Below are 14,736 nucleotides of genomic sequence, written 5' to 3'. Positions count from 1 at the left end.
GGCATTTTTGCTGCACTCTTTCACAAGAAGAGTCACATCGTTTACGTGACAGCTTTTGCTCAGCTTTTTCTCCTAAAGGAGGTAAGAAATGGAGACAAGGCTCTGTTAGTTACTTCATCTGCACCCTCTGGACAACTCATTTTGCCTTTCTGCACTTCAATTTCCCATCTGCTAAATACTGGTGCTTTATTTTGAGATGATCCAGCCAAAAAAGTGCTGCATGAACCAGTATCTTTATTCTTAATACACTTCATAACAAAATTTTCTTCTTCTCTAAGTGAAATACTGAAACTGAAAAGTTTCTCCACCAGCTTGAGCTGGTTTTTGATACCATGCTGCCCCAGCAGCTCATCCAGAGCCACACTAAAAGAGAACTGATGTAATGCAGCCTTGCCTCCACACGCCACCTGGACATGGTAACTGCTGCCACTGCAATTTCATTCTTGCTTGCTGTTTGCAAGTTTCAGTTCCTCTGGTTATGTGCTGTAAAAATTTTGATTCACACTTTACTTTCCAAATATTGTGGCTTTTCTTGTGCAACTGCTTAAGAAAGATGGAAAGTATTGTGCAAAAGATCTCTTATGACACAGTGCATGCACAGTATAACAGACAAAGCCCATTAATAGCCTGGCTGCTCCTTCTAGCTTTATTTCAGGTCAAGATGCGTATTAGTTTTCAATAGGGAAGAAAACCGAGGTCACAGTGGAAATACAAGATGTACCTTGCCGTTCATGGTGTTCACATTCTACAAGCAGAAGGTGCTGATACTGCAAGATGAGAGGCACCTGCTAGAACAGGCTGAGCTTTCTCAGCTCCTTCTGGCTTCTGCACCCCTCAGGATGAAGTCTGTAGGGGCAGCAGAATCCCTAAGAGGTGCTCTACCAGACATCATGCGAAACAGAGTATCACCCTACATATTCCTTCTTTTTTGATCTTCCTCTGCTGCTCGGTATAACTGCAGAAAACTTCCAGCACACCTCACCAACAGATCGATCCATGAAGCAGGTTTTATCAGCTTGATCTGTTCACTATGCCAAAAATCAAGATGAAGCCAAGCAACACTTAGAGAAAGAAAGGCTTGCTTAACAGTCAAAAAGAAGAAAACACACATTTCTTCAAGGACTGTTTTGCTCACTGAGTAATTGCCACATTTGGCAAACATACAAAAAACCCAACCCAAACCAACAAGAAAAATCAAAGCAAAGTAATAAAAACTGTGCATAAGCATTGATTTATAACAACAGGAACTGTCCACAGTTGATTTTTTCAGAGAACCACCACAGCTAGTGAATAGTGAAAGACTATATAAGGATGTCATAGGTCTTAGTGACCTGTTCCAACCATGGAAGTGTTTACTTCAATACAGAAGTAATGATCTGTGCTTCGTTTAGACTCCTTCCATTCATCTAAAACCAAAACTCTTTCCAATTGTGCTAAGTTCAAAAGCCTGGACTATACTTTCAATTCAGTGGTCCAATTTTGTTTCTAAATGCTTTTTGCTTTTGTTCCCTAACTTCCAAGTGCAGTTATTCTGGCAAATTTCTTCTAAGTGTTGAAAGATGAATGCACAGAAGCAAAAAAAGCCATCTACAGTAAGATTATGTGTCCTTGCACAAGGGCTTTGCAATCACTGGAAAGGAAGGCAGTAACTAGCAAGAACATGGAGGCAACGTCACAACCAGAGGACTGAATACAGCACAGCCCTGGGAGTTCAGTGCTGGCAAAGCTGAAGCCCTACTCAGTAAAAAGTTCAGCAAAACAGGTACTGGAATACTCAATGCACCGTATTTCATGTCCTCTCTACCATGTGATGACAAAGCTCAAAACTCCCACAGTACTATTCTCTGGTATAAATAACTTAATTGGTAAATCTCACTCTTCAACTATACCTCCCAAAAATACTGTCTTTGGTCCATATAGCCTGAAAACCACTACTTATTTACTGATGAGTTTTCAGAACACGTTCTCCTCATGGGAAGAGGCGATTTGTGCCAGCACAGAGGATGGGACATGTATTTGTAACAGTGGTAGTTTCCCACACACATTTTTAAGAGCCAACAAAAGAGACAAACTGTGAAAAGTGTCTCCCCAATATGCACATCTCCTTTTCCTGTTGAGGGATTGTGCGTCTGACAAAGCAGTGCTCAAAGCAAGTGCACTTCTGCAGCTCTCTTCAGAAAACTTCTCTCACAGTTCTGCCCTTATTGTCTTGTCAACACCTCCTTACAAACAGCTGTTTCCCATCTGAACTGATTCCTAAGCACAGCTTCAGTAACACAACAGACAGAACCACCAGCATCCAGAGGGATGTGAGCTAAAAAATAATATGCAAGTGTCCAGTGATTATCATTTGAAGCCTTTGATTTTCTTCAATAAAAAGGGAAGCAAATAAAAGATAAGTGATCAAGCACCCTTCATATGAAGAACCAGAGTACTTTCAGTCTACAGTATCTCAGCTGACAACTGTCAGTGTTGACACTGAATAAGGTAATTAACATCCAGTTCCTTTTCACACTGTCCTTAAGTAGCTGACAGCCATTCAAACTGTATTTCCTTTCTGTCTCCTCCTCCTCCACAGACTAAACAAAATAAAAGATCCCATGTAATGATGGCAAGAGTCAGTAATGACAAAAATCTAAGGAAGGCTGACAAAACGTATTTCTAGCATTTCTGGCCTGGCACCCAGAACTTTCACATAATAACAAAGCATCATAAGTAACACCATCAACATCAGCACCCCCAAGGAAAAGCTAGCACTGGGTCTGGGTGTGAGCTCCAATCTACCAGAATCCTGCTTTAGCACTAAGTGCCAGAGCCTGGGGTGGGACCTAAGCCACTGTTGAGCCCACAGGGCCAGGAAAGGCGCCTGAGCCTTGCAGTTCTGGGGGAACACTGAGAGAATGTCTCCTGGCATGCTCTGGCCTGGGCCTAGCAGCATTCTCCAAACAATTGTCAGGCACGGTTCCAGCTAGGATAGGCCAAGGACCATTCCCAGCAGGCAGTCGAAATGCAGCCATCCTTCTCTGAGACTCAAGTGTAATGCTACAGGACAGGACCAGACCATACCAGTTGGCCACAGGGCCAAAGAGTAAAGCCTGGCACTGTTTTGTTTATTACATTTGTAGCCCAAGTCTCTTGATTAACAATACAGGGCATTAACCCCTGATCAGGTCTAACACAGAGAAACTTTTGCATCCATGCCTTCTCCTCTGTGACCTACATATAAAGCAGGACACAGCCTACTCATGCATACCTTCATTAAGCTTGTCCACTTTTCCCACAACAACATGGATGCTATTTAAGAATCAGCTTTGAGAGTCCAAAAAACTTTTACAGCTTTCCATTACTGTTCCTTCATACAAAATGGAAGGGGCTTCTTTAGCCACCTAGTGATGAGGTCAACAGCCAAGGCTTCCTGTGAGGTGATGCGTTCAAAGCAGTTGCCAGATTAGCCAGAAAGTCCCATGGGACCAGAGACTTTGCTGTGCAGCTGAAACCCACCTATCTATCTGAGATAAGAATTTGCATTTTAGTGAGTTCTTATCAGGAGTCTGCTGCCAAAGCAAGGCCCTCCACCAGTGACACACACTTTGAACATCATTCATTTTGAACATTCTCTCATTGTCAGCTTCCTCAGCATCCAAAATAATCCCTGAATGCAATCTTTTATGTTTTCCCCTCTTTCCTGACAAGTATTTCCCCCATGTATCCCATGACAGGTTGTTCCAAATCATACTAGCATGCCAGAAGCATGAGCAGGCAAAACCTTCAAGAGAGAAGTGTTACCACTAATGTGATTTACTGTAAATAAAAGCAGATGTAAGAGGATATGGATGATGTTGTTAGGCTTTTTTAAAATCTAAGCCCATTCTGTCATGTACAAAGGTAGTAAACATCTGGCAGACATCCAGCAAAATGAGACTCATGGGTTTAAAGCTGTTTCTTAGTAAATTGCTCAGATCCCCAAGATAGGCATCACTCCTTGGTGGCAAGCTCAGCAGTCAGGGTCACTCATGCAAAGGACTGTAGCAACCCCTCCGTGAAAGAGGTGTTCTTAGGGAAGGGGCAAGCAGTGTGCCTCTCAGGGATCAGCATTTGCCCATTCTGACACCCTGGGCCACAAGATGTCAGCAGAAAGGATGTGGGTTTAGTGTCACTGGCAGCAGCTCTGCTTCACAACTGAACCAGCGGCTTGATTCGTGCAAACCAAACTCCTGGCCCAATCATGTGAGGTTTCACACCGAACATGTACACTCAAACAGATCCTAACATATCCTTGAGGCAGGAGCCCTGGAAATGTTGGTCCTATGACTTAGCTAGTGGTAACTTAACTGACAAATCCCCAGGGAATATATAAACAGCACTCTGCAATCAGATGGTTTGCTTCTTTTTTGTTTTAATTGAAATTGTATTACTGAGACAAAAAAATTAAGACTAGTCTACAAAGATTTTTAAGGACTAAACAACTGCACTTGTTAAAAAAATTTTAAAAGTGTCCTCATTTTAGATAAGCAAAGTGGTTTGGGAACCAGCAAATTAACCTGTTAGAACTGACCACAGCAAAACCAGAAGTACAAAACAAAAGGTTAAGAATGGTCACAAAATTTATTCCATGAGTCATAAGACAGATTAACTGCAACAAGGCATTATTTGTGTGGCACATATGCTTCCATAAAAATAATTTCAGCAACAGGAATAGCAGTGAGAATGACCCAGTATCTTCACATGAACCTAAATGTTCCTGTAACTCAGTTCCACAGTCCCATCACCTCACACCAACCTTTAAATAATAAGCACTTAGAATCAAACAGAGCACATCTCTCCAGCTCAAAGATACATGACATAAAATTGTGACTGTTTCCAGAACTGTAGGAAGTAGCATTGCCAGCTGGTTTGTAACAAGTTCTTCTGCTGATAGCACTGGATGAAAGGGCAGACAGGCCTAAGATGAGCCATAGTGTCAGAACAGTCAATTCTGCCTTTCTGTCCCTAGGTTTGAAGTGGCCTATCAGAGCAACACTCAGCTTTGGGCACTCAGTGTCTCATGGCCTGACATATGGCACTCAGCTGTGTAAGCAAGGAGGAAGACCCATTAGGAAGAGTGAAGGAACTTTTCTCATCACAGAGCTGTTTTCTCTCACACTGCCCTTGAGATCTGCAGTTCAAAGGGAGACAATATCTCTTCAGACTAATGACATCTGCAGAAGGCTGAAGGTGATTTGCAGAAGTCAGGTGTTTTTACCAGCCAGCCACCCTGAGGTTCTGTCCCAGTACAGATCCACTGCAGTTCTCTAGGTCTGCTACAGCTTGACTCAATCACACCTGCAGAGGCAGTGTGAAAACTTTAATCACGCCTGTCTAGTTAATTAAGCAGGACTCTTCATCTGCAGCAATATTTAGATCCAACACTTTGATCAGATCTCAGGCATGCTGTTGGTACAATCTCCCATCTAGGTTTCTATTTGTGATACAGAAGGGAAAAGCAGTCAAAGGTAGTGCTCAGTCTGGATGAGATGGCTTTGCATGAATTGCATTGCTCCACAAGAAGTCTTTGTAGCTGACTGAGAAATGACATTGTTGCTTATTTCAAGTCTTTCCTTGTCTCTAGCTGTACTCACTCATGGTAACCAGGGCAGGCTGACATTTGCACAGGAATTTCAAGCATCATCAAAATCAAAAGATAAATCACCATTTACATCCTAAACCACACTACAACTGTGCAAGGCCTTTACCATTGCAGGCTGGAAATCCATTTGGAGAGACAAAACCAGAAAAGGGATTCTACAGCTGGAAAGAAGCTGGAAAGACGACAAAAATTTATACAGTCCCTTTATATTTTCTTGTAAGCGCCTGAAGCGAATAATAGGCAGGCAACAGAAAAAAGTAACTGCTTGAAAGCTTAATCTGTCCCAGACTGATCTGGGTGCCCGAAGGCAGACGCTGCACTTGGGAGATCCCACTTTTTCAAGCCTCAGAAGCCCTGTGTGTCAGATGCCTCTGGGAATGCCAGGATGTGCATGTAGGAAAGCTGGTGGGCAAACACATCTCTCCTATCCTTAGGAGGGCTCAGTGCTGCACTGCCAGGGCACCCCCCAGAAATGTGAATACCTGACTGCTCCTGTAAATGCTTTATGCCAACACCTAGTCACAGTCACTGGTATGAGCAATGGGTTGTCCCCAAACGCAGGTACAAACTCAGACAAACCTTTCTCCTGTGACAATAATACTCTGTATACTGTACAAAACCTGTTAAGTAATCCACTGCCTCACTTGGTACTGCTAAAGCCTTGGGAGTGCCTTGCACCTGGTGTTTTGGGCACTAGAGTTCAGGACACAAATAGATTAGAGAATCCAGATAACAGCATGGGAATTATTAGAAATAAAATTAAATAGTTTTTGGAAAGAATATTAAAAAATTAAACAATTTGACAATTTAGTATAATCTGAAGCAAAATGTGAAAACATTCTTGAAATATTTAAGGGATGGACACTAATGAAAAAAGAGAACTAAAAAGATTAGACATTATGTTGGGCATTAAGAAGACATTTCTAATGCTAACAACATTTAAACACCAGGATAAACCATCAGAAATGAAGATCTTTCCACATCAAACATGATGGGACCATCTGTCAATGTTCTCTACAAGGCTACTTTTCATGATTCTAGAATGCAATGTAAAATTGAAGAATTACATTTCCCACACCTGCAAACCAGTACTCCTGCCTATGGCAGAAATACTGTGTGACCTGGGGAGTGGAAAATTATCAAAGCTTTGTTTCCTATATTTAGGGACAAACAAGTTCCCACAATGGGTATCAGTCTGCTTCCTGCAAATATCAGCCCAAAATGTTACAAAATCAAACATACATCCACTGTGTACCAAGCAGCTCTCATACTCTGCTCTCTGCAATGCTTGGTTCGCTTTTTGATCCCCATGCCCTTTCCTGTCAGAGCTCAGGTCGCTGTCCCTCCCTTCCCTCAGCTCCCACAGTGCTATCGCAGGAGAATTTTCTTGCAGAGGCACCAGGAGGTTTCTTCCAGAGGCTCTGGGAAAGCCCAGGGCAGCCAAGCACTCCCCTCCTCTCCCTCTGAGATCATGGCACATGTTCAAACAACTGGCAGGCCTGAAATGAGAGGGAGGGACAAACGGCAGAAGAGCTGATTGATCACAGCACAGCAACCAAGATGAGGGAGAGATGCAGAGGCAGAACGAGGTCAGACACCTCATTCCAAAGGATGTAACAAGACCAAAGTAGGTCTGAGATAAAGGATCACAAGGGTTGTGGATCAGATGCACACCAAGCTGCAATGAGTTAAGGGAAGCAAAGAGAAATTCGTTTTCGTTCTCACCTGTATGGCAGTAAACTGGTGAGACTACACAGGGGATTTATTGATATTTTCTCACCATGGAAATTCCATGAGAGTGCAAAAAGAATAAACACCTTCTTTCACATAAAAAAACTTGCTGTACTCCTACACAACTGATTTGTAAAGCCTCACTGCAAAAGGCATGGGCTCGGCACACCATTTTCAAAGTGACACACCAAGCTCATACAGCTGAGAGCAGGAGAGAACCTGGGTGTTCTGGATCCTCCAACCCTGATCTTAGATCTGTGTCTGTAAACTGGGCTCTCTAGACCACAGGCTCAGCCGAATAAATATTTTCAGAGCTTTCTCTTTGCTTTGTTTTGCTTTTCAGTTTCTCTCTTTTGCTTCATCTTTCTACATGAAGACTGTTTTCTTCACTTTCTTTCTTTGTATCTGGGGCAAAAGAACCTTTTAATCTATTTGCATTTCAGCCTTTAGCCACTGACTTTGCATTACACTTGGTCTAAATAGAAAACTACTAGCAGAATTGCCAACCCCAAATTCAAGAATCATAACAAGGACCCCTAAAAACTCAGGAGCACTTTTGCTTTGCCAGTGTTCTATCTTCAATTCATGCTTTACAACCAGAAGGACTACAAACATGTAATTTAAAATGAAAGCTGTAATCTTCTTCAATTTACATACATCAGGAACCAGGCTTTAAAAAGAAAAAAAAAAAGCTCAGTGACTTTAAACCGAAGAACATCTTGCTCATTTGCAGTTCTAAGTACAGGCTGCAGGTGACCAACTGACCCAAAATAACAGATCAGCAAAGCTAATTTAGATCACTTCCAAACAATTTCCTTTCCCATCTCCTTCCTCTCCCCCAAATGCTCTTTTAGCTGTCTCGTAATAAAGGAGCAACATTACCCAAACCATATGGTTCACCTTCCAGAATCAGCGTTTATCTGTATCTACTGAGGCTGAACAGGCAGAGAACAGGGTAAGACAGGAAACTACAGCTCACAGCTGAGACAAATGGTCTACTTGCTACCTTATAAGAGCACCAGAGCCTCATCTTGGATGCAAACAAGATTGTGAAATAGAAAGGGAAGGGGGTGGGTGGGGAGGAAGACCAAACAAAGCCTGTGATGCTTATCATGTTTCAAGATGGGTGGAGTGCAAAACCCAGAGACAGATCAATTACACCTACAAAGCAAGAAAGGGGAGCAAAACATAAATATTTTGAGTCTGTAGGATGTGGGCTAATTTACCTGATGGCAAATGTCTTACTGCAACATTTATACAATTGATACGATTGAAGAGGACTTCTAGTTTTCATACAAAAATAAAGGAATGCATGACACTAAAACCTAAAAATAGTACTAGTACTATTACTTATACAATTTGATACCTATCTGGTAAGAACAATTCACCTTTCCTACTGTTTTCATGCCTGCACAGAACAAACAGCAATTGCTCAAGCTAAAAGTACGTCCTGTCATTCTGATATTAAAATTTACAAGTTTGTGGTTTGTCTCTGGAAAGATGAAAGAGACATTCATATACCATGCAGAGAACAATTTGGCTTTATATATTTGCAATTATCTAAACTGTGGGAGCTGCATGTGCAGGTTTGAGCTGATTGTTTGGTGAAATAAATGAATGTGGAGAAAAACATGATGCAGCAAAATACCTATCACTGCAATCCAGTCTGTTAGATAATTATTGCTCCAACACTTCCACGTGTAATTCATTATTAGATCTACAAAATAGTAAAAACCTTTAAAAACCTGACAGCTAACTGCTGTGTAGTCACTATTTATTAGAATGATGGTCAATGAGTATGTCTGAAATTGCTCAGGGTTCCTATTCTCCTTACTCGAGAGCTGGTCTTCACTGAAATGTTAGTGTCAGATTCGACTGGGTTTCTGTGAAATGACCATGCAACAGTCAAACACACCACAACCTTTCTTTCCCCAATAAATTGTGCATAATTTCTCCATAGCAGCTGACACTCCAAGCAAGAACAGTTATCCAGAGCTGGGCAAGCCTGAGGGCTGCACACTGCAGACACAGCACCTGCAGCAGCGTGCTGGCAGCCCCACACTCCTGCACAGGACTGCATGCCACCAGACAGCTGCTGCTGTTTATCCAGCCGCTCACTCCAGCCCAATTATCACCTGGTGTGACTCTGTCACACAAAAAAGGAGTATTTACAAAATTACACAGGACAATATAAACATTTCTGTATACATTACAGAGGCCAAAGGATTCACTGAATCTTAAAGTCTGGAGACTGAAAATCTTTGTGGTTTATGATCACACCAGAGACTTAACAACTTTTCTGCCTTTATGTCTTTGAAGTTTATCTTAGTCCTGAAACTTTTCCTTAAGTTCCATTAGGTTCTGACAATTTTCCACCTTGCTTTGTCTGTGATCAGTACTTCTTTAACAAGGTTAGCAGCAGTACATTTCCATCTACTCCATGCAGTTCTCCCTACTGCTTAAAAAGTTTGGCTGTGCAATGAGCCTTCACTACTACAGTCAGTAACAGCTGCATAACTGCTGTATTGTCTATTAATACTCCTGAGTTACACAGCCTTTCTTCAAGGATGATTCCACAATTAGCAATAATACTCTCCCTGCATAACAAAATGGCAAATAAAACAGGACAAAATATTGTATGTGTATATTCATATTTAAATCGGTAACTTCAGGTCATCAGCTGTGAGCTGGTAGAAAAGAGTTCTCCCTTCTTCCTTATCTTGAGGAAGTATCTAGGACAGCTAGGACTACTGCAATAATGGTATACATATAGTATCATAGCTGTATTATATTATAATTTAATATAAAATGCAGACTCTGCTATAAAAATCCATCTTGGAATCGATTGTCTTGGAATCGATAATCTCACCTTGTCAGATGTGGAACAAACCACAGGGTGAGGCTACTGGGTTTCATTCTCTCCATAGTTATGATACATTGTACTGTAATAGATAATACAAATGAATATATATATTATATATGTACACACACATACAATACAAGTATCAACAGGCGTACCAGAAACTAAACAGGAGATAAACTGACCAGGAAGGCCTTCTCATGTCCAAAATTAAATGGAATAAAATTACTATAAATCACATGCAAGGTGACAAATGATGGGACATCTAAGTTAAATTTGCAGATATAACTACATTTGTCGAAATTACTTTAGGTATAAAACATAATAGATTCTAGACACTATTTCATTTAAATAAATAAATATTTGTAGCATTTTCATTAAATGAGTATACAACTCACAATAAAATATTCTTAACAGGGACTAACCCAGTTTTTATTGTTAGAAAATAGAACTCCATGTTCTATAACTTTAAGTATTTAATTATAACTTTAACTATACTTTATATTAAACTTTATGTACTCACTTTAATAATTAATGAAAGCAAAATATGGACCACAATCTTTTAGGCAAAGCAAATAAGAACTGAGTCTGTATGGTAATAATGAACCTATTTTCCCCTGCAGCTTAGTGGGAAAACGTTTCTAAGCATAGAAAAGGGAAACCTTTCTGTAAACATGATCACATATTCATCCCCTAAAACAGATTAAAATACTTCAGGTAAACTGAAGTTACTTTGATTTATTTGCAAATGCACAGTATTAAATGCTTACAATATTCTAAACACTTAAGAGATTCTTGTACATTACCAGGGAACACAGGAAGCTGCTGCTAGCAAGCAACTTCAGTGCTGTGAAAAAACCCATAGAATTTAGCTGTTTGCTTTTTAAAACATTGTTTATTGAGAACATTTAATGAGGACTAGGGCTTCAATAGCAAATATTTAACCAAGAGCACGGATTCCCTCACATAAGCACAACTGTCCCAGCCTACTTGGGGGAAACTCATTATGATGATAAAAGATATGAGATTTAGCTTTCCTTTATTTAACCCAAGCTATTGAAGTTCCTGTAGAGCAAAAGAAACCATACCGCACATCTGTCTCATCTCCTTTTTGACAGGGACAAGTTTTCAGAAGATCTGGGTACTGCAGCTCTCCTGCACAGTGCAGCAAAAATTACATCTGGATCATATGGAGTACAAATCATTTCAGTACAATTCACACTATGGAAAAAAACAACTAACTTTGCCCAATCACACTGGAGTGTTAACCTGGTGAGTTACTGCAGGAAAATAACTGTACATTTATTTTGCACTGGGTAAGTTCTGACCACATAGAACATGAGCTGGGAAACAGAGGTCCATGGAGCAGGAGGGGTGGCTCCTGTGCAGCAATGCCAGCACCCTCAGGAGAGCCAAGAAAGGGAAGTTGTGTGGCCTGCATTTGCAAGGCCAAGCAGAGCTGAGAATACAGAGTCCCAGGACTACAGCAGTACTTTCACCAGTGTCATAAAGAAAACTTTTGGTGTATAACTGCATCTAATCCCAGTGATTATATAGATTATATTATCCTTGCACCTTGTGTCGGCTGTCCAGTGTGGGATGTGGGGCAAAATTCTTTCCTGTGGGCTGTCTTGTTACAGGATTAAGTTATGGCCATCCACATTATTTATACAGAAAATATTTCACACTCCAAATTTTATTTTTAAGAATTTCATCCCACTACTGGTTTTTTTACCCTCACCCATGGCAGTAGATCCTCATTCTCCTTTGCTTGGGGCAAACACCATTCAGCTATCCAAAAGCAGTTGTACAGAGATTCAGTCCATAAGATGTAGGTCAATGACTGAAGAAATTGACATTATTTAGGACAGCACATAAATATTTGACACGTGCACAAAGTTAAGCCTGTGTATGACTGCTATTTTAAACTAAGGCCCAGAGATAAGAAAGATCCTATCCCTCAGTGCTTCATTCAAACATAATTACCAAAACACAAATTCCATTGGGGAGTAAAGCTGGACTTCCAGAGCCAACACCACAAGATAATACTATAGCCACTCTACACCTGGTGATCAAGCGACTCAGGAGGGCTCTGAGTGCCAGCAGTGCGAGCCAAGACCTCAGCGAGTGCCCTCTGTCAGGATCTTCTCCTGCCATTACCTAGGGCATATTACTCACTACTGCATTAATGAAAACCGCCAAGTTAATGAATACAAATAAACAAAAGACCCTTTTGGGTTTTTTAATACATGAAAATCCCATTTAGCTAACACTGTGAGTACATTTAGCTGTAAGAACCGGAATTAAAAATATATGTAGCTTGAATCTACATTCTAGCCTGCAGCTAACAAAATCACAAATTCAGTACTTAGGACAGAGGAGTCTTCTGAGGGATTTTGGTTTTGTTTTGTCTGTAGGGTGGGGCTCTTCTACATCTTACAGCTTTTAGAAGGAAAGCTCCTCTCACTGAGACAGAACCACAGCTCTAAATGAAGCTAACTGGCACTTCAGTTGGAAAACTCAAATTAAAGGCTCTGAGTTCAACTACCCGAGAGAGAAGAGAAGGGTTCAAGTAGAGACTAGTTCATAAAGCAACCATATCCTTGTCATTTATCCTTTATGCTAGACAGTTTGCCACTTCGGTGAATCTGAAAACCAATCAAGACAGACTGATTTTAAAAAACAAACAAAAATCTTGCCAGAAGAATAGGTCGAAAGTGGCCCAGGGTCTAAGCCTTTTTATATGAAACCAGAGTTTAGCCTTTATCTAGGAAAACACCAGAAAGAATTTCTGCCCTGACCAACCTTTTAGAAATCTCTGCAGAGACTTCCTTTGCTTTGATTCTTGATCTCTGTGTGATCACTAGTTTATTCTTCTTTTTTTTTTATGATATATCTGTTATCTAGTAAGTTTTACTGCAGTCTCTTCTAGTTATTTGCAGGAGTGTGGTGATGAATTCCACATTTAGAACCTATATAGGAAACTGGAAATATCCAGATGGTTTTTTTTCTTGTGACCTAGCCCATGAATAATTTCAGAGGCAGGTATAATTGTTTCCACATGCACAGACACACCCGGCACAATCGCAAATTTATGTTTACCATTAAACAAAGATATATGTACAATATTTATTTATAAATAACAGACAGGGTAGATTTTCCAGGTGAGTGTAAAAGCAACTTCTAAACAACAGCAGCCACCAAAGGGACGAGGCATTCAGAGAGCGGATCCGCTGCCGGGTCCGTTCCTGCCACCCCTGCGGGGACCGGCGCTGCCCGCGCTCCGCGCCGGGGGCGAGACCCACGGCTCTGCCGGCCCGCCCCTGGCCACGGGCCTCTCCAATAGAAACTCCCTCCCAGCGCTCCGGAGCCGGGCACAGCACTTCCATAACTTGTGTCCGGCCGCCCCGCAGCCCCCGGCCCGCCGGGAGGAGCCGCTGCGGGCCGTCCGCCCGGCCCCGCCGTGCCCCCGAGGGCGCTCCCCGGCCCCGCGCCGCCACTCACCGACTGCAGGAAGCGGAGGGTCCCCACGTAGTCGCGTTCGGTGCTCAGGATCTCGTTGAGGACGCAGAGGCGGAGGCGCAGCTGGCGCTCGGTGTCCCTGGGGCAGGCAGCGGGCTCGGCGGCGCTGGGGGCGCCGGGCGGCTGCGGCGGCGGCTCCATGGTGGCGGCGCGGGCCGGGCGCTCCGCTCCCCGCTCCCTCAGGAGCCCCCCATGGCCCCCTCGGCCCTGCCTCGCCCGCGGTGGAGGCGTTACAGCAGCCGGGCGCTGGGTAAAGCCCGGCCGCGGGACATGCCGGAGTAGCGGTCAGAGAAGAACAGAGAAGGGAAGTCCCGGTGGCGGGGAGGGAGAGCGAGGGGAAGGAGGGACGGGGCGGGAGCAGGCGGCGGAGCCAGGCCCCGGGGGCCGGCGGAGAATTGCGGGGCGGGGCTGGAGTGAGGGGAGAGTGGCTTTCTCATCTCCTCCCGCACGTCCTCGTAGCCACGCGTCGTCCTCACACACCGCCCCTCGCACCCGCATTGAATCACCCCCATGCGCTGCAGACCTCGCCCTCTCGGCCCCCTGCCCTTCACAGTGTTGTGCTGCTGCACATGCCGCACAGCGCGGTCACACATCCCGCACATCCCGCATATCCCGCACAGCGCGGTCACACATCCCGCACATCCCGCACATCCCGCACAGCGCGGTCACACATCCCGCACATCCCGCACATCCCGCACAGCGCGGTCACACATCCCGCACATCCCGCATATTCCGCACAGCGCGGTCACACATCCCGCACATCCCGCATATCCCGCACAGCGCGGTCACACATCCCGCACATCCCGCACAGCGCGGTCACACATCCCGCATATCCCGCACAGCGCGGTCACACATCCCGCACAGAGCCCCGCACATCCCGCACCGAGCCCCGCACAGCGCGGCCGGACGCTGGGCTCACCCCACGCCACACGAGCACAGCACAGCGCGGTGAGCGCACCGCGGTTTCCCGCGCGAGCAGGGCATTGCCCCCCGCCCT

At 43.5% G+C, this 14,736-nt stretch overlaps 1 protein-coding gene across 2 annotated transcripts in view; it reads right to left on the bottom strand.

Annotated features, from left to right (window-relative positions):
• Window positions 1-13,880, bottom strand: part of PREX1 (phosphatidylinositol-3,4,5-trisphosphate dependent Rac exchange factor 1) — a 138,222-nt gene extending 124,342 nt beyond the window's left edge. For both annotated transcript variants that reach the window (XM_088064409.1, XM_014254045.2), the window contains exon 1: window positions 13,722-13,880. In XM_088064409.1, the coding sequence (XP_087920535.1) occupies window positions 13,722-13,880 (159 nt within the window). The remainder of the gene's footprint in view (window positions 1-13,721) is intronic.
• Window positions 13,881-14,736: the final 856 nt, after the last annotated feature.

The sequence above is a fragment of the Pseudopodoces humilis genome, chromosome 19, assembly GCF_049639895.1.
Source record: "Pseudopodoces humilis isolate 2021_Gansu_Grassland_sample_001 chromosome 19, ASM4963989v1, whole genome shotgun sequence".
NCBI lineage: Eukaryota > Metazoa > Chordata > Aves > Passeriformes > Paridae > Pseudopodoces > Pseudopodoces humilis.
This window is presented reverse-complemented; position numbering and strand designations above follow the sequence as displayed.